Consider the following 19,275-nt stretch of genomic DNA (forward strand, 5'->3'; position numbering starts at 1 on the left):
TGTTTGTATAGACTGCTGATTAAAACGACACCGACTAATCTGAAATGACGTGATTTTGTGCTACATTAGTTTTGATTTTGAGTATTCTAAAATAATTACGAAATAATAAAAATTATGATTTTATATTCTCATTTCAAAAGTTATGGGAGAAAATAGATTTCAATGAAAAATTGTATTGGCCCATGTCAACCAAAAATAATTATTTTAATGGATTTATTAATTTATTGGATACAAAAAAAATTCGAAACACTTTATAAATTATATATGAAGACAAAATAAAGTGAAATTCATAAAATTATACTCCCTCCATCCCACAAAAGATGTCACACTTGTGAGACGGCACGAGGAGGTTTTATTTTGTGTGTTAAATGGAGATAGAAAGTATAATTTTTGTATTCACGTGCGAGAGAACTTTTTCTAAAAAGAGAAATATAACATCTTTTATGGAACAAACTAAAAAAGAAAATGTAATATCTTTTGTGGGGCGGGGGAATCCTTTGATGATGATCTTTGCAGGTGTACCGTGTGTATTGCAATTGTAACCAGCCATTTATGTCATGGCACATGATTAACATCATCACAATGAGGCAAAGCACACTAACTAAAATCAGAAATGTTCAAAGAGCATTATGAAAAATGACACACTTTCAACTTTTCCTAATTAAGTCTGAGGAAGTGGCATCATCTTAGTGGGTTGGTTAAGTCCTAGTTAATTAGGTTTCTAGTTTGTTTGACAATTATAACACTGCAAAATAATACGAAAATTAAAAATAGAAAAACAGCTTCTAGTTAACGAAGAAACTACGTGGTTTGATATGATTGGTAAAAAACCAAATTCGGGTTAATTTGTTGAAGAAGTCGTGATAGATGCTTTAGCCTGCTATTATTGTCTTCAAATTACTTCGTTTACTGTATAATTTATTAATAAGATTGACAAATGACGTCGTACAGTGTAAAACATTGTTGCTAGAGTTTGATTTTTGAAGAAGATCGATAATAGGTCATCCATTACATAATTTAGTCCTTACCCCAATAGGTGGCCTTAGAACATCTCTAATGGCGGCTAGCGGACCGGCTAGCCGATTCCCGGGCGCTGGCCGGTCCGCTAGTCGACAATTGGGACCGGCGAGCGGCGTCTCGGCGAGCCGATCAGCTAGCCACGCTGATTCCTGGGCGCTGGCCGATGGGCTAGCCGATCCGCTGGCCGCCATTGTAGGCGCCCGATCGGCTAGCGATCGGCCAACGCCATCTTTTTTTTTTTTTTTAATTTTCGAAATTCTATATACACGCGATCTGGACATCATTTTCATTTGCACTACTTGTTCTAACGAGTTTCTCTCTCTCTTAATTTATGTACAAGAGCAATAACGCGAAATGGAGAACAACAACGACTCTCCTCTAGTGATGAGCAGGTCGCAAACTCCCACAGTACCCGTGGGAGGTTGATGGGGTCCGATGGGCGGGTACTACAATATGTACCCTTGGCCGTAGATGATTCCGGGGATGGCATCCGGGGGTAGTAGTATGCCGGGGTGGCAGGGGGTGCAGGGCGGACAGGGCGTGCCGGGGGTGCCGGGGATGCAGGTTATACTGGGGTGGCAGCCGAGGATGCAGGGGATGCCGGGGGGAGGGGGGGAAGGACAATGTTTATCGCCCCAGTCTTGACTTTTTGACTGCTTCTTCCCACACATCGATCCCAACGGAGATGCAATACAGTGGGGTTGAAGCTTTCTCCTTAGAGGAGTTGGGGATAGATCTCGAGGATGCGGACCCTCCCATTAAAACAGGGGGAGTAGGTCAGGGCCGGGGCGCACCGAAGAAGAAGAGGGGCAAGGGAAAAGGGGTGGTTGGTGAGTCATCGCATCCGGTTGATGACGGCAGTTCGGGTAAGGTACGGAGGAAGTGGACGGATGAGGAGAACGTCGCGCTGTCCAAGGCTTGGGTGAGTGTTTGCGATGATCCCCTCCAGTCGAGCAATCAGAGGATCATATGATCACCTCCAGTCGAACAACCAAAGGATCATCAACTTGTGGGCTAAAATAGCAGCAGCCTACAAGACACATTGCCCAGACGGGAAGCCACACAGCAGGGAGGAGTGCCGGAAGCAGTGGGACCGAATCAGGGCTGCGGTCTCCCGATTTGCGGGCTTGTACGCCAACCACCTCTGCATGAAGACTAGTGGCCAAACTGACGACGATGTCAGGAGGATGGCGGAGGCTGCCTTCTCCTTGAAGTGGGTTTATAAGGAGTTCACCTTCTGGAACTGCTATGAGGTGCTGATGGATTCTGAGAAGTTTTGGGCGGGTGTCGATGCTGGCTGGCTGAAGAAGCAGCGGTTGAACCTCGCCGGTGATTACAGCAGCAGCAGTGGTTCCCACGAGCTCCCCGACGATGCTCAGGAGTTCCCATCCCCTCCATCGTTTACTCGCCGCACTCGTCCGGTTGGTCAAAAGAGGGCGCAACGGGGAGCTAGGAGATCCGCCCACGGGTCCCAGGAGGTCCAGTCGGCATCCCCCCCTACTGGCCAGTCGGCAGCCGAGCTCCCCGCCTCGCGCGTCAACAAATGCAGGTGAACATGTGGAAAATCATAGGTGAATGGCAGACGGCAACTGACCCTGTGGAGAAGGTGTTTCTTCATGATCTCCTCCAGAGTATGCGGGCCGATTTGGCTGCCGCACGTAGGGAGGCGGGAGACGCCGGGGACTCAGATGCGGCAGATTTTGGGTTCCTAGATAGCGGCGACGGCGGCGACGAGGAGTGAGGGAGGGATCATGTGTGGAAATAGGAGGGTTTTTTTTTAATGTACTTTTTTTTAATTTAAATAAAATTATTGCATTTTCCAGTATATGTGTCCTAAATTTAATTCCGTATTTTGCGTGATTGTAATTTATTTGTTTTTTATAATTTTGCTGGCCTATGGCTATGCTATTGTTTGTCCAGTTTCCTGTCCTGATGATGTGGCTGACAGTTTCTGGTCCTAGATTCTAGACTTTGTCTAAATTTCTTCTCACTTCCCAAACATAGCAAAAGTGACTAAACCCAAACATAGCAAAAGTGATCAAGTTCTACTACATCAAACTTAGCACCCCACCTACAATTCGAATCTCAGTAAATTCTAGACTTTGTCTAAATTTCTTCTCACTTCACAAATTCCTTTGATTTTTTTTTCTTTTCTCTTTATTATTTTTTACATCCTTTTTTTTTCTTTTATGCACAACCGAATATCTCATTCAAACTACAGATGTCTATGCACTTTTTACAAGTAAGCACACTACTTTTCTCTCTACCTTATCTCTCCAACTCTTTTCACAAAATATAAACTAAATTCACCAAGAGTGCATGGATATTCCCCTTTATTTAGCTTCCAAAGAAAAAGGCTTTAAAGACTCAAAGTGGCTAGCTAGGGAAAAAAATGTAATGAGTAAGGTCAATAATTAGGATATAGAAAGTAGCTAAGAAGGATGGCCTAACGTCCTCTTTTATCATTTAAACACTATGTAGACTTAGGCAGACTAGAAGCAAGTTCTAGAAACAATTACATGAATGCAGATAAATCACACAAGAAGGAAATTATATCTCAAGTCTCACAAGGTATAAGCATGATTCAAAGTAAACAAACAATTCATTAATCGTGCACCTTTTAACTAAACCTTCAAATCAATGCATCAAGTCAACTCAACCAACACATAAAAGAACTTTTTATCATAGGCAACTCGGTCTGATGTCCCTAAACATGAATATTTCTAAGTTTTCTATGTTATGCTCATGACAAGATTCACCCCGGGTTTATTTAAAAAAAAAAAAAAAACAACTAAACTCACGGTCCACCACTTCATCCCCCCAAACTTATTCAAAACTACGTTAAGAATAAGTTTGAAAAGTCGGTAGGGATGTGAGTAAACTAAAATAATAATAATAATAATAATAATAATAATAATAATAATAATAATAATAATAATAATAATAATAATAAGGAAAAAAATGATACCAATGTTGGGTTGCCTCCCAACAAGCGCTTGGTTAACGTCTTTAGCTTGACGTTCTTTGAAACTCATAAGTTAGCCCCCATTCTCGGGACTTCCTTTGGGATGCCTTTTGTACCTACAATTTCGCAATGTGAGTATAGAATGAAGAAAATTTTAGTACAATGCATAATATGTGGCAATCCCCTAAACTTTAATCATATCAAGGCATAAAATATGCAAATCAAATTATCCACCTTAACATGATCATTTTTCATCCTCCGTAATATCCTATCAAATGTTGTAGCAGATGAATGTATCTTGCACCGGAGCGAAGACTAATCCATTGTTGTGATTCGTGCTCTCCTCGCAAAACAGAAGAAAGAAATAAAATAAATAAAACTATACAAAATATTACACACTAAATTAGTATTATCAACCGTTTTACAATATCAGCTTAAAGCAATAATATTTCCCGGCAACGGCGCCAAAAACTTGATACACTATTTATTAGCACTAAATATACCTGCAAGTTTACAGGGTAGATCTAGTATAGCTAAAGGTCAGTACCGAGGTATCAAACACATGGAATAAGATTGCAACTGACTACCATATACTAAGCATCACATACTATCTAGAGACACAGAGTTTTTGGTTTTGGATTAATTAAACTAGACATAAAATAAATAACCAAATAAAAGAAAGCATAAAAACACATGATACAAAACATGCGTAAGAAAGTAGAATTTTAGGATTCAAAATACAATTGGCTTCCTTGAATTACGGTCTCTAGAGTTATTAAGTCGGTCACTTAACTAGATTAAACTCCCTCCCGAGGTGAGAAATCCGTAGATTAGGTGTAATAATTGATGTCCCCTTCTAATCCTTAGACCTAACTCCGAAAAGATTGTAAAGACCAATGATCTCACATGAAACTTCAACTCTCCCGAGTTCTATTGAATTAAAGTGTGAATTATCCCTCGCCCAAATCAATTATTTCGTCTCCCGAGTACTTTAATCAACTCTAACATGTATTCAAAAGGTGGCTAATCAATTGGATATAGAAGGCACAAGGATAAATCAAATAACTGCAAGAGCTAACACGGAAAATCAATTGAATATCTTCACCAAAAAATCCACAAAAGATGTTCTACTCATAGACAAGTAAAAACTACAAATAAAGTACGAGACATGAAAGAAATAGATAAAACCCAAGGTTGAATCTTCAATCTTCAGTCTTCTCTTGCCTGGATCTGCAGAGCTCCGCTCCAATGGAAGGTGAAGGAATATATGTGTGGAATATGAGATGGAAGAAGGTGTAGAGACGGAAAAGGATTGGAGGCTCTGAGATCAAGAATATAAATTAGGTTAAGAGGTATTTATAGGGTGGAAAAAGGTTTAGCTTGATAATTTTCGTACCCTAGAATAATTGGGAGAGATTGGGCTTCACAATATAATAATTTCTATTCTTCCGTGAATTTCCGCCTAAATTCCCATCAGCTTTGACTGCACTGCGCAACGTTCGTAGAATAGACATAACTTTCTCCACAGAACTCCGATTGAGACGTGCGAGATATCCACGCGTAGCTCTTTCAAAGACGAAGAGAATGGTATGAACTAAGCACTGATTGGACTTCAAAATCGCTGGCAGAATGGGCTCGAACAGAGGCTGCTGCACCTTGGCCTTTTTACACCTTTTTTTCTATCCTTTTCTATCATATATCAACAAACACATTAAAAATACCAAATGTATAACATATACAATTTAAAAACATAATTTGCATGATTGACATTTAAAACGAGTCAAATCTAGTCCTTAAAAACATGCAAAATCAGTGTTTGTCATATGGTTGGGCTACTGCCATTGGAGATGCTCTTACATCACACCTCTACCGTTTACGATCTCATTATTTCCATCTTTAGTCTTTGCTGGGCCACGCTCCTACTCACGCTTTTCACATTAATTTATATTATGCATTATTTTAATTATAAAATTAAAATATAAGAAAACTATATACAACGTGAAATTACTTCATCAAAAATAAAAAAGTTAAAAATTCTAGAAGTTGAGAAATTAAAAATCCTAAAAATCAAAATATTGAAAGTTCATCAATTATGGAAAATGTTGGTGGGTTCCAAACATTTTCGATTAGGTCTTCTAAGAGGCGAGATTGGATATACCTCTACGGTCGTGGTATATACAAGGCATTAGCGGCCGTCGTGTGTTGAGCAATCTAGTTCTCTGTTTCTGTTTGAATTGCAGGTATGGTCACCATGAAACTTTCAATAGCATAATCGAGAATCGCTTTCTCATTTAGAATCTGATCCATTTTTCTAGAGAAATAAATTTTTTGAGAGATCATTGAGGAAATGAATGTGAATTATGGTTGTTTTTTTAATTTGAAAAAAATTACCCTTTCCCCTTTGCTTTTCTCCCCATCGGATTACTTTTGAGTGTCGGGAGATCACACGGGCTTTTCAAGATCCTCCTCCGTCATATTCAAGTCGAAGGACGCAGCTCCACCGCTCATAAAGTAGTCTCCATTGGGCGAGATTTTTGTTCTCTTCGGCGCACCACTTCCAGCCTCGGGTCCACTACTTAATTTAAGGTCCATTTGGAGAAGTTGTCTGACGTTGGAGAACTAGAAGTGCTTCTTCTCATACGTGAAAAAAAAACCTCATTTAACTTCTTGACAATGTCAGTAAGGTTGTGACCACATCTTCTGGGTGTTGGCGAAGATGTCAGCCCACTTCACGACGTCCTTTTGGACTCGCACCTAGTGCTTCCACCTCATTTCGTACTTACCCTTCGGCCGTTGCGCTTTGTACTTCGTGGTCACCCGGTACCAAAACATTCTGAATTTCTAGTTAGTGCTAATGATGGAGTCCTCAGAAACGTTGATATAGAACTTTGCCAAAGTCAATGACTCATCAAGGGTATACTTCCTCGGCACGACCTTAGTCACCGGTTTCTCGTCGCTGCCCTTGCAGCTGTCCCCATCTTACTTGTTCCGTTGTTGATGCAATTTTTATTTACACTAAAAATATTTGCAAGTATACAAGGTGAATAGCTAAAGATCGATATATTATCATATACTAAGATTATAACTAGCTATCATATACTAAGCGTCATATACTATCTAGAGACACGAGATTTTTGGGTTGATTAGTTAAACTAGACAGAAATAAATAAAAAAACAAAATAATACCCCCTCCGTCCCCGATTAAGAATCACACTTGCATTTCTGCACTCGTTTTGTAAAAATAATAATAAATAGTTAAAGTCGATAAATAGTAAAATAAGATAGAGAATAAGGTGGAGAAGAGTCATCTTTACATTATTCTCTCTCTTACTTTACCGTTTTTCCACTTTAACTATTTATTATCACTTTTACAAAACGAGTGCAGAAATGCAAGTGTGACTCTTAATCGGGGACGGAGGGAGTACAAAGCAAGCGAAAGAATATAGAATTTTAGGATCCAAAAACACAATCACGAGCTATTATCCAATTGATATCCTTGAATTATGGTCTCTAGAGTTATTATGTCGATCACCATAATAGATCAAACCCCCTCCCGATGTGAGAAATCCGTAGATTAGGTGTTAGAACTGAAGTCCCCTTCTAATCCTTAGCCAATCACTCCCAAAAGAGTTAAAAAGATTAAAGACCCACACAAAACCTCAACTCTCCCGAGTTCTATTGAATTAAGGTGGAAATTATCCCTTTTCCATGTCAATTTATTTCATCTCCCGAGTACTTTAATTAACTCTAACATGTATTCAAGAGGTAACTAATCAATTAAATATAGAAGACACAAGAATAAATCAAATAACTACATAACTACAAAGCCTAACATGGAAAATCAATTGAATATCTCACCAAAAATTCCACAAAAGATGTTCTCATAGACTAGTAAAAACAACAATTAAAGTACGAGACATGAAAGAAATTGATAAAACCCAAGGTTGAATCTTCAATCTTCAGTCTTCTCTTTCCTGGATTTGCAGAGCTCCGATCTGATGGAAGATGGATGAATTGTGTGTGGAATATGGGATGGAAGAAGGTGTAGAGATGGAAAGGGATTGGAGGCTCTGCGATGAATATTACCAATTAGGTTATGAGATATTTATAGGCTATAAAAATGTTTAGTCTTGATATTTTTGGTGCCCTACAAGAAATGGAAAATATGGTATTTTGTTTCCTTCCTTGAATTTCCGTCTAATTTCCGCCAGCTTTGACTGCAGTGCGCAATGTTTGTATTTTGACCATAACTTTCTCCACATAATTTCGATTGAGAGAATAGTATGCATTAATCACTGATTGAACTTCAAAACCTCTAGCAAAATAGGCTTGAACAGAGGCTGCTGCACCTTGGCCTTTTTGCACCTTTTTAGGTTTTTTTTCTATCATTTCTTAACATACACGTCAAAACACCAATATATAGAACATATGCAATTTAATAACCTAATTTGTATGATTTTTATTTAAAACGAGTCAAATCTAGTCCTTAAAAACATGTAAAATTCGTATTTGTCAGTAGTCATCAATGTTCACCCCCTCTACTTCAAATGGACTCGACCACACAATATTTGGGTCGACTTCCCAAGGTGCTCTACTCCGAACCAGTGGATTAGATAAATATGTCAATCTCATGTCACTGTCTATAGTGGTTTAAAATAGACTGAAACCATTATATAAGTCTCGTGGATCACTCTTTTTATTACAAAATTTTTAGAATGAAATCATATTAAGTTCTATCATGGTATCGGAGCGGATCATTGGATGTGGATTAAATTTTACTAACCACACATTATATCTGAATTTTTAATTTGATAGAAGGTTGGTCCAATTATATAAAAAAAAAAAAAAAAACAACCTCTCTAAGGTTCACCTTCTTTTATCACCAATTAATTTTAGAGCATCCTCATCCGTGCTCTTATCTAAGAGCACGGAAGTGGGCCGGACCCACTTTTACTCCTTGTCCTTAGGCAAGAGCACAACACCCAAGTCGTGCTTTTAGCTAAGGACAAGCTCAAAGGTCCCATCATTCTATTATTCAATTTAAATACTCCAATTACTAAAAACATTTCTACATTATAAAAATACATTAAAAAATAAAAATTACATAATTAAAATCCTAAAAAATAAAAATACATAATTAAAATCCTAGAAAATAAAAAAATACATAATTAAAATCCTACAAATTAAAAATTACATAATTGAAGACTAAAAAATACCTCCGTGGGTTTTAGGAGGGGCCGAAAATTGCGTTTCCGGACTAGAGAATGGCTCAGAGCCGAACCATTCGTGGTTCCAACCGCGGGAGTCGGAGGGGTAATCGCCGGAGCCGGACATTGTGTAGTGTGGTGAGAATTTAGATGAGAGAATATGAGAAAATTGATGAGAAAATAGATGAGAGAATTTAGATGATAGAAGATGAGAATTGTGTAGTGTTATGAGAATTTTTTTGTGTTGAATTGGGGGTATTTATAGATGAAAATGTGAATTCTGGGGGAAAAAAATTGAAAATTAAATTAAAAATGTGTATAAAACGGAAATAATTTATTGGGAAGTGGGAAAATATTTTTTTTATTTAAAACTATTTTTTAAAATTTATTTCGCATTTAAAAAAAAGAAAAATTGAATTTGCCAACGGCATAATCAGAAGCTGCCACGTAAGGGTGCTCAGCGGCACGAACATGCTCTTATTTAAGAGCAGCGCCGTGCCGCTGGCACGGACATACGACATGCATTGGCGGACGGCGGATGTCCCCACCGCTGGCATGGACGGACGGACACCCGCTGCGGATGCTCTTAGGATAGAATCACCGCGTCAGAGGCTCACGAAGTCACGAGCCTTATTTGGCTGTTGACAGCTCGCTAGCCTTATTTGGGTGTTGACCATTAGCAAGCCTGTATTTTCTCGATTTTTGTTAATTTCCTTATAAATTATTGTATTGATTTAAAAACACACACTATTGGGTGATGGCTACGCACAAAAAAAAAGGAATATATCTACTCAAAAGTCAAAATGAATGGAGTAGAAATGATATACGAATAAAGATTATTATCATCATTATTATTAGTGATTAAATTTTCTAAAAATACAAAATTTTAATTAATCATTATTCTGCGCAATCTCATTGTGAAGGGGATCAGCTATATATCTTACCAAACTCAGATTCCAGAAAAAACTTCAGCTAGATTAGTAGTACTAATATATTTTGCCACTTCTTGTTAAAGTAATGTAAAAGGAATATGTATATGCGCAGAGATAATAAAATAGGTTGAACGTGTTGGATGGTAATGGACTGACATTCGTTCATTATCGGCAGTTAAAGCATGCAAAATTTCCACTTCTGGAAACAAAAACTAAAACAAATACTACAGTATAATGTTTCCACACGTTTGTTAGACCAGACCATTAATAAACCTTAAAAACATCTATTTAGACATTTTTAGCCCACATTTGTTTGTTGGATCTATAGACCAGACCACTTTTAGTGTGTGTGTTGTGTGAACTCCAATTGCAGTTTTATTCAGTCTACTGTACAATCATTGACCAATAATATTGCACAAGTGCACAACTTTAACTTAATTCATAAACTAATTGAGACACAGTACTTAGATTTCCATTTTGGGTTGACACAATCAAATAGCTGGTGATTGACTGGTAATGTTATGTCCACAGCAGGTGTATTCTCCACTTCAATATTATCATTGGTCCACTTGTGTTCATTTATGAATTTGAATCAATTCTCATTACAACTTGTGCTCTGCACTTTTTTGTTCCATTTTTTTATTTTTACCTAAAATGAGAGACCATTGAAGAAAGAAAATTCGATTCTACTACCAATTTCAGTATAATGGGGTCCTCATCATAGTCTTCAACTTCAATTCCTTGAACTTTTTTCGACTTATTCTAAAGCTCAATCGACATAAAATATGGTAAAAATAATATGTATATGATGTGTGAATTTGGAATGATATATTATATAGGTGGAGAAGGAAATTTCGTGTGTAAACAAAATTTAAAACACGAAATTTCAAAACTAGAAAAATAACTAAATTAATGTTGTCAATTTTTGAGACTTGCTCCTATCACCTATGGTTGTTGACTGCGGACCACACGGTGCAGACGATGTGGAGTCGCTGTCCATAGGCCAAAGATACTTCTTGGCTGTAGCCACGGTCACACCATTCTCATTTCGTTTTCGCCCATGGACTCGTTTTGAGCTGTACTTCAACCTTACGAAGTCGATGCTGACCACATTCATCTGTAATTTAGTTGTAACTTGTACCATACAAATTTCAAGAGATAACAAAAAGTAAGCTAGAAACTTTGGATTAACTATGCGAAAACTACTAAAAATTGAATTACGGCGAAAGCATTTGGATATAAATGGTGCGACACTTTCGGTGAATGAAGATGAAATTGAATAAATCCTTAGTTTCTTTTTGTCAGCATGGATCAAATCCACGACTGCTTGGGCCCAATATAAGCCATTCCGATTGTTTCGGCCGACCTCAAAAACAACATGTATTTCACACTTTCAATTGTCTTTTTCTATCTTTCCATAAACTAAGTCACACTTTATTTTAGTATATACTATTAATGTTCACACCTATTCTTTTAAGTCTCCTTAAACAGCAGTTAGCCGTTAATCTCATTTCATTAGTGGAAGGTTATAGTCTTCTAGAAGATTCCAAGTGGCTAGTTGTGAAAGATTCAATATAATTGTGGGTACATGAACAAATACAAGGTGATAAAGTCGGGTCAAGAAAAGTAGAAATCCAAATTTACGACTGTAGAATCTAAGTGGTATTAAAAAAACATGGCCGCACCCGCACACGCACACATAGTAGTTTGAGTTTCGCCGGTCGCAAAACGACAGGCACAATAGCCGTTCATGCTCCCTATATATACCTCATTTCCTCTCCCTTGTGAATTCCCCTCCAACCCTCTCTCTCTTTCTCTCTCTCTGTTTGCCCAAAATGTGCCAACAAACCACCAACATGAAATGCAACTCCCCATCAAAATCACCCCAAGAACCCGACATCTTGACCAAGTTGATCCCCAAACCCCAGCAAGAGCCAACCGCGGAGAAGGCCGTTAGAGAGGCCTTCTCCCTCGGCCGCATCGCCTTCCCCATGATCCTCACGGGCCTCCTCCTCTACTCCCGCTCCATGATCTCAATGCTCTTCTTAGGCCGCCTTGGCGACCTCGCCCTCGCTGGCGGCTCCCTCGCAGTAGGCTTCGCCAACATCACCGGCTACTCAATCCTTTCCGGCCTCGCTGTTGGCATGGAGCCCATCTGCGGCCAGGCCTTCGGCGCCAAGAAATACACCCTCCTCGGCCTCGCCCTCCAGCGCACCGTCCTCCTCCTCCTCCTCGCCTCCCTCCCCATTTCCCTCCTCTGGCTCAACATGGACCGCATCCTCCTCCTCTGCGGCCAAGACCCATCCATCGCGGCCCAGGCCCAGACCTACCTCCTCTACTCCATACCCGATTTATTCGCGCAGTCGCTCCTCCACCCTCTCCGGATTTATCTACGGAGCCAGTCAATCACCATGCCATTAACCTTATGCGCCGCGGCCTCCGTCCTCCTCCACGTCCCCATCAATTACCTCTTAGTAACCAAGCTCAGCCTTGGCATCCAAGGCGTAGCGCTAGGCTCCATCTGGACTAACTTCAACGTTGTCGTTTCGCTCGTGATATATTTAATCATCTCCAAGAGGTGCACAGAGACGTGGGGCGGCTTCACCAGGGAATGCCTCACCGGATGGAAATCCCTCCTCAACTTAGCCATTCCGAGCTGCATTTCCGTCTGCTTGGAATGGTGGTGGTACGAGATCATGATCCTCCTCTGCGGCCTTCTCCTCAACCCCAAAGCGACCGTCGCATCAATGGGAATTCTCATCCAAACCACTTCATTGATCTACATATTCCCTTCCTCCCTCAGCTTCAGCGTCTCGACGAGAGTCGGGAACGAGGTAGGGGCCCGGAGGCCGGGCCGGGCCAAATTCGCGGCTCTCACCGGGCTCTCCCTTAGCTTCTTAATGGGATTCTCGGCCCTCTTCTTTGCGGTGGCGGTGAGGAAGGTGTGGGCTCGTATGTTCACGGACGACGAGGAGATCATCGCGCTGACGTCGCTGGTCCTCCCGATAATCGGGCTGTGTGAGCTGGGGAACTGCCCGCAGACGACGGGGTGCGGGGTGCTGAGGGGCACGGCCCGGCCCAAGGTGGGGGCGAATATCAACTTGGGATGCTTCTATCTGGTGGGGATGCCGGTGGCGGTAGGATTGGCTTTCTACTGCAAAATGGATTTTGAGGGCCTGTGGATCGGGCTGTTGGCGGCCCAAGCTTCGTGTATGATCACAATGATGGTGGTGCTGCTCAGAACGGATTGGGAATTCGAGGCCCGGAGAGCGGAGGAGCTCACCGGAGAATATGATGATCAACAATTTGATCATCATCATAAGCTAATATCGGAAAACCAACAAGATTGTCTCTGTTGATTTTTTTTTTTTCTTAATTTCTTCTAGGAGTATAGCTAGATATCGTATGACTACATAGAATAATTAATTATCACTGATTTTTTTTTATTTTTATTTTTTGGTATCATACTATTGGATGGAGAAGAGGAAAGGGTAGTTTAGATATGATATTTTTCAGGTAAGGGTAAGGATGTAACTTCGCGTTGCTTCTTAGTGGGATTCAATTAATTTGACAACGATGATAATTTTTTGAATATCACGAGGGAAAGCAATGCACCGTACACTTAATTTGTTATAAGTAAGGTCTATCTCCATTCATTTTTTTTTCCTAGTAATAGTCAACATATTTTTTTTTACTTTATTCTCTCTCTCTATCTCTCTATCTTTTTCATTTCTTACTTTATTCTTCGCTTACTTAATTCACTTAATACAATTTTTCATCTTACTATCGCTATTCGCAATGGTTCAAAATTCGTCCGGACAAGTCCTCTCACTCGTCTTCGTCCGCGACCGTCCGACCATTGCAGGCGGACAAACGATCGTCCGGACGAGCAAGATGACCGACATTTCGGTCGCGGATGACGCGTTGCCTATCGCTCGTCCGACGCGTCGTCCGCCCATTGTAGGCACACGGACAACACCGAACAAGGACGAGAATGAGCGACGCGTTTTTTCTTTTTTCTTTTTTAATTTTTCAATCTATAAATACACCTCATTTTCACTCATTTTTCACACAAAATCCTCAAATCTCAATTCATTTCTCAGTCACTCACTCACTCATTCACTCTTCCAACCCGACGAGGATCCAAATCGGGCTATGGAGTGGATAATGTTTGCTTGGGGACTAGATTTTCGTTGGTATTCGTGCAATACAAGAGCAGATTGAAGAACAGGTCCCAAGGCCCATCTGACATCCGTCCGCCGAGAGCATGACGTAGCTCATCAACGTTTGTTTGAAGACTACTTTGCCGATGACGTAATTTATAATATGTGAAAAAAAACATAACATTAGAAATTAAATGAAAAATGGGTGTAATTGATAGGGCAGGCACTAGGGTGAAACTACTGCGGAAGGAAGAGCCGGACTAAAAAATGCTAATATGACAACCACTAGGGCGGACTAGTGGGGCGAGCATCGTGGATGCTCTTTAACTATAGATTTACCTGATGGGCATAAAAAAAAATTGAATTCTAGTAGATTTTATTTCCACGAATGGCTTATTTTCATGCAAATACTGTGATATATTTGCATAATTCCACTTAGGAAAAAAAAAACCATGTTTCTGACCTTTGACCCTTGAAATTAAAGATTTAATAACAAAAACATTGAGGGCTCGACAGCCAACATATGTTGAGAACGTCTAACTAATTAATTTGAGGAAGACTTGAATATTCTCAACAAGTACTTCTCCAATAACGAAACAAAAAAGACGAATGGAAGAAGGGACAAAGAGTTTGATTTCAAACCAAGATTTGTGTAATATTGACCTTGTATTTGGCTTAGCACAACTCAGTCAAATTAATAACAAAATTTTAAGTTTTTACTATTTTTTAAAATTGGAGACATTTTTATTTAAATCACAACTTTTGGTTGACTTCTTGTTAATTTTATAACTTATAAATTAGCTAATTAAATCATAATTTCACATTTCTCAATTATTCCATACAAATAAAATTTTGATGAAATTTGTATGAAATGCCCAAAAATCAACCAAAAGTTGCGATTTTAAGCGAGTACAAAAATTGCAATTTAATTAACTACTAGTGTAAATTATGAAAATGACCAACAGTTAACCAAAAGTTATTATTTAAATGGCATTTTTTTCAATTTTAATTTTAATTTTAACTTTGATAGCACTTAGCTATATATAATCTAAACCCTCTTTGTCAAATCACTCGTCATCTTTTAGTTTAAATAATGCTTAACTTTTATAGCACTTAGCTATGTTTTAACTTGTAATCTAAACCCTCTTTGTCGAATCACTCGTATTCATTTAGTTTAAATCCCACTAAAGGAGGGAAAAGTAAATTAGAAACACTCTCAATATCTTACATATCTCCATCTCACGGGTTGGTCATACGTTGAAATCAATATATGGAACCTTCCATCCTAATTTCATTATTACTATGATTATGAACAATTATTTTATGCATATACAGTTAAAGTGCACATTAATTAAAATAAATGTAACGTGATACAATTATTGAAATTTTGAATAGTTATATAAATCAAATTAGTTTGTAAAGGCACATATTTAGTTTCTTTATCTTTGCTAACACTCATGTGAAATAAAGGGTTCATGTTCTATATATCTCATCGAGTCAAAACTACTTTTGATAATCCTTCAAACAACTTTTCGTAGTGAGAAATTAAGATCAAATTTGAGGTCATATGATCATGGGAATCAACAAGATCCGATTCTCTTTGAGTAATTTAACGTACGTACAAAATTTGCTAAATGGTCTCATCATGAAGCCAAGGAGTGAAGTAAGAACCATGCAAATTCGCATATATTCTCTCTCCTTGAGGCATACGAATCTTTACTATTCTTGGAAATATTGTTTTCTAGAACCACAATTTGTACATGCACCATAAAAATAATGTTATCTTTGTAATTCCAAGAGAAAAATCGCGTAGAATTAAGATGGAAGAATGATAGTAAGATTTATTGGTCCACGCTCAACATCAAAACTATAAAATCATATTCCCAACTTGCCTAAAATTCACATACTTCTAGGGTGGAAGTCAAGCGAATCTAATTAATTATTCACAATTTCACATAATCGAGAGATATCTTCTCTTTTTTTTCCCAGACCAACTGCACAGTTACCTTAAGTTTCTTTATGGAAATAACATGACATTTGCCTAAATTCACAATTTGCATCCGACTCTAATTCATTTATTATAATTTAAATTATGCTTTCTATGTGAAAATACGTTGTCCCCAATTTTACTTAATTATGCGAATACCTTTTCTCCGAACATCAATTCTGACATTTTTCTGGTTTTTTTCTAAGTCTGTTTTGTACATTTATCACAAAATAAGTCCAAATATCATATTTATAAATTATGCAATCATATAATATATTTTGCATGAATGAGCTTCAAAAGGAGTCAAATCTAGGCTTTAAAAACGTCCAAAATCCGTGTTTATCATGAGACTTGTGGAAAACGAATGTAGGATTCAAGGGTTCAATACATATATTCAATGTTGTTAATCTTTTTGATTCACATGCTCTTTATATGTCTCTAGCATAGCATTGGTAGGACTATCGCTCATTTAGATTGAGTCTTATGTCTAAATACATTACCTATGTATTATCCTCTATCATTAGGGTGTCCCTCAAATGTCTAGTGCTTAATTCCCTAATAATCTATGATCTAAGTCCTCATGCAAAATCTCAATCCTCCTGGATTCTATTCATAATCGTGTTTATTATATTTATGTCTAACTTAACTATTTGGTCCGCCGATTAATCTAATTATGCAATCAAGAGCATGTGAACAAATTTAATCAAATTAATCTGAACTATACATAATCACCAAGAATCTCACATAAAGTGTCTAGCCACTCATATTCAACATGAATTCCAAATTATAAACCATAGAAAATAATGAAAATATTCTTCTTCTCTTTTACTTTACCAATTTTTCATTAAAATTCGTGTTGTTCACAAATAAGACTACTTTTTACATGGAGAGAGTATAACATAATTTAAAATTCATTTTTTATCACTTTAACAAGATGAAACAAAAAATAAATAATGCTTTTTATAGACGGAGAGAGTATTATAACATATAAATTTGTGATCTTGGTAACAATTTATGAGGTATTAGAATAAAAAAAAAGTAATACAACGAATAGTTTTTTTTTTTAATAAAGAAGCAAAATGCTCAAACTACGAATAGATACACAATGTTAGCGATTGTTATGTTCACATGAAATTCCATGATCATCATCAATATGTCCTCGGAATAGTAAGTATTAGTTTTTAGATCGTCCAATAAAATTAGACTAATTCTAAACATGAAAAGTTTTAAACAATAATCTATTAATATGGACCCAACAATCTACTAACACTATTTACACCATATTTTTCCCTCTTTCTCATACTCCCTCCGTTCCATAGTAATGGAGGCAAAAATTTTCGGCACGAAGATTAAGAAAAATTGTGTTAGGTGAGTTAAGTAAAGAGAGAATAAAGTGGAAAATGAAAAAGGTAGAGAGATGAAGAGAGAAAAAAGTAAGAGAGAGTAAAGTAGGTGTGGAAAAATGTGTTGACTTTTACTAAAAAGGGAAATGACTATATTACTATGGAACAGACGGAAATGGAAAAACGGCTCTATTACTATGGAACGGAGGGAGTACTTTACTAGTTACGCATTTTGAAACTCGTGATATTTACAAGTTGTACATTTTTTTGTGAACGGAGGTAATACTATTCTTGGAAAATACTACTGTCACTAGCAATACAACAAACTCATTTTATAAGCACACAAACTTTGAGAAAAATTTACTTATATTGAAAATATTTTTAAATTAGCTAATACTTATGGGGCCAAGAAAACAAACTGTTAACTAACACAGCTCAATCTTTTGCTAGTTAGAACATTTTCACTTCCGTGAGACATGAAAAATGAAAACGTTTTTGAATTATAAATGATGTATTTGTATAGAAATAGATTGTAGTGTTCTTAATTGAATAAAAAAATACGCTTAGTCATTTTTATTTTGTAGTGTAGCGAAGTAGATTTTATTACATTGATAATAAAGAAGCACCATTGTACCATGATTCTTGAATATAGGATTTCGCCTCGAACAAGGAACAACACTTGTTTAAGATGGGATCGTAATTAACACCTAACCAATATTACAGTTAGAGTATCATTATTACTGTTTCCTAGGATTAGATCGACTGCATCAAACTTGTTTATATACTACTAAGTATACTAAGTAGTCGTAATTTTCCCTAGTCGATGAATCCAATAATTTTTAACTAAATATCGGTGACTTAACTTTATCCACGTATCACTATTTATAAATTAGATTCTTGGGGTGACTGCAATTTCCGTTAATATTTATTCTGTTTCCGAACCAATCTTCGTATTATGTCTGGTTGTTCACGCATTGCCATTGATTATTAATTTCTCTACATTAATAAAGTAATTAAATACTCTAAGGAATCAGGATCCGGATTCTCTTGACAATAAGATCAATATAGTACTATTAATCTAGTAAAAACTAACAAAAATTAAAAAGATTATGTCGGAATTTTAATTATTTGAAATCTAAAAGTCAAAAACAAGAAGAAATTGCGAGACGCGGTGGGCCTTCAATCCACACTCAGATCAGAAGGGTCAGCAGTTGAATTTATAAACTTTAAATTCCCAATTTTCTAACTTGGGATATCCGTGGACCCTGATTTAAAATCTCATATGTTTTTTTTTTTCATTTTAGATAAAAGGACCACCGTTCACATGACTAATTACACTTATATTCTACTATTACTATAAAACCAATATATAAAAGTGGGGTCCACATTCCACTAACTCATTTATCCATTTTCCTTTACAAAGTCAACTAACTTCTTAAAAACGCATACCGAATCAAAATGAGACTATAAACGACAGACGGAGGATGTAATTAATTTAAGTTTTTAGAAAATAAATTAGAAATAGAGACATTGGCGCATGAAACATTCTAAAAATTTATTTTTTCCCACTAACTTTAAACTTATAATATTACGAACTTAAATAGTAGTTGAATTTTTTTCGCCGGTAACAAATAGAAACTATTTTCATTTTTGGTTGT

The 19,275-nt window shown here is 37.4% G+C and overlaps 1 protein-coding gene across 1 annotated transcript; it reads left to right on the forward strand.

Moving 5' to 3' along the window:
- Positions 1-11,925: 11,925 nt before the first annotated feature.
- Positions 11,926-13,823, forward strand: LOC125186910 (protein DETOXIFICATION 49-like). The gene has a single exon (XM_048083396.1). The coding sequence runs from the start codon at positions 11,960-11,962 to the stop codon at positions 13,481-13,483; it is 1,524 nt and encodes a 507-aa protein (XP_047939353.1). The 5' UTR covers positions 11,926-11,959; the 3' UTR covers positions 13,484-13,823.
- Positions 13,824-19,275: the final 5,452 nt, after the last annotated feature.

Source organism: Salvia hispanica, chromosome 5 (assembly GCF_023119035.1).
Source record: "Salvia hispanica cultivar TCC Black 2014 chromosome 5, UniMelb_Shisp_WGS_1.0, whole genome shotgun sequence".
Taxonomy (NCBI): domain Eukaryota; kingdom Viridiplantae; phylum Streptophyta; class Magnoliopsida; order Lamiales; family Lamiaceae; genus Salvia; species Salvia hispanica.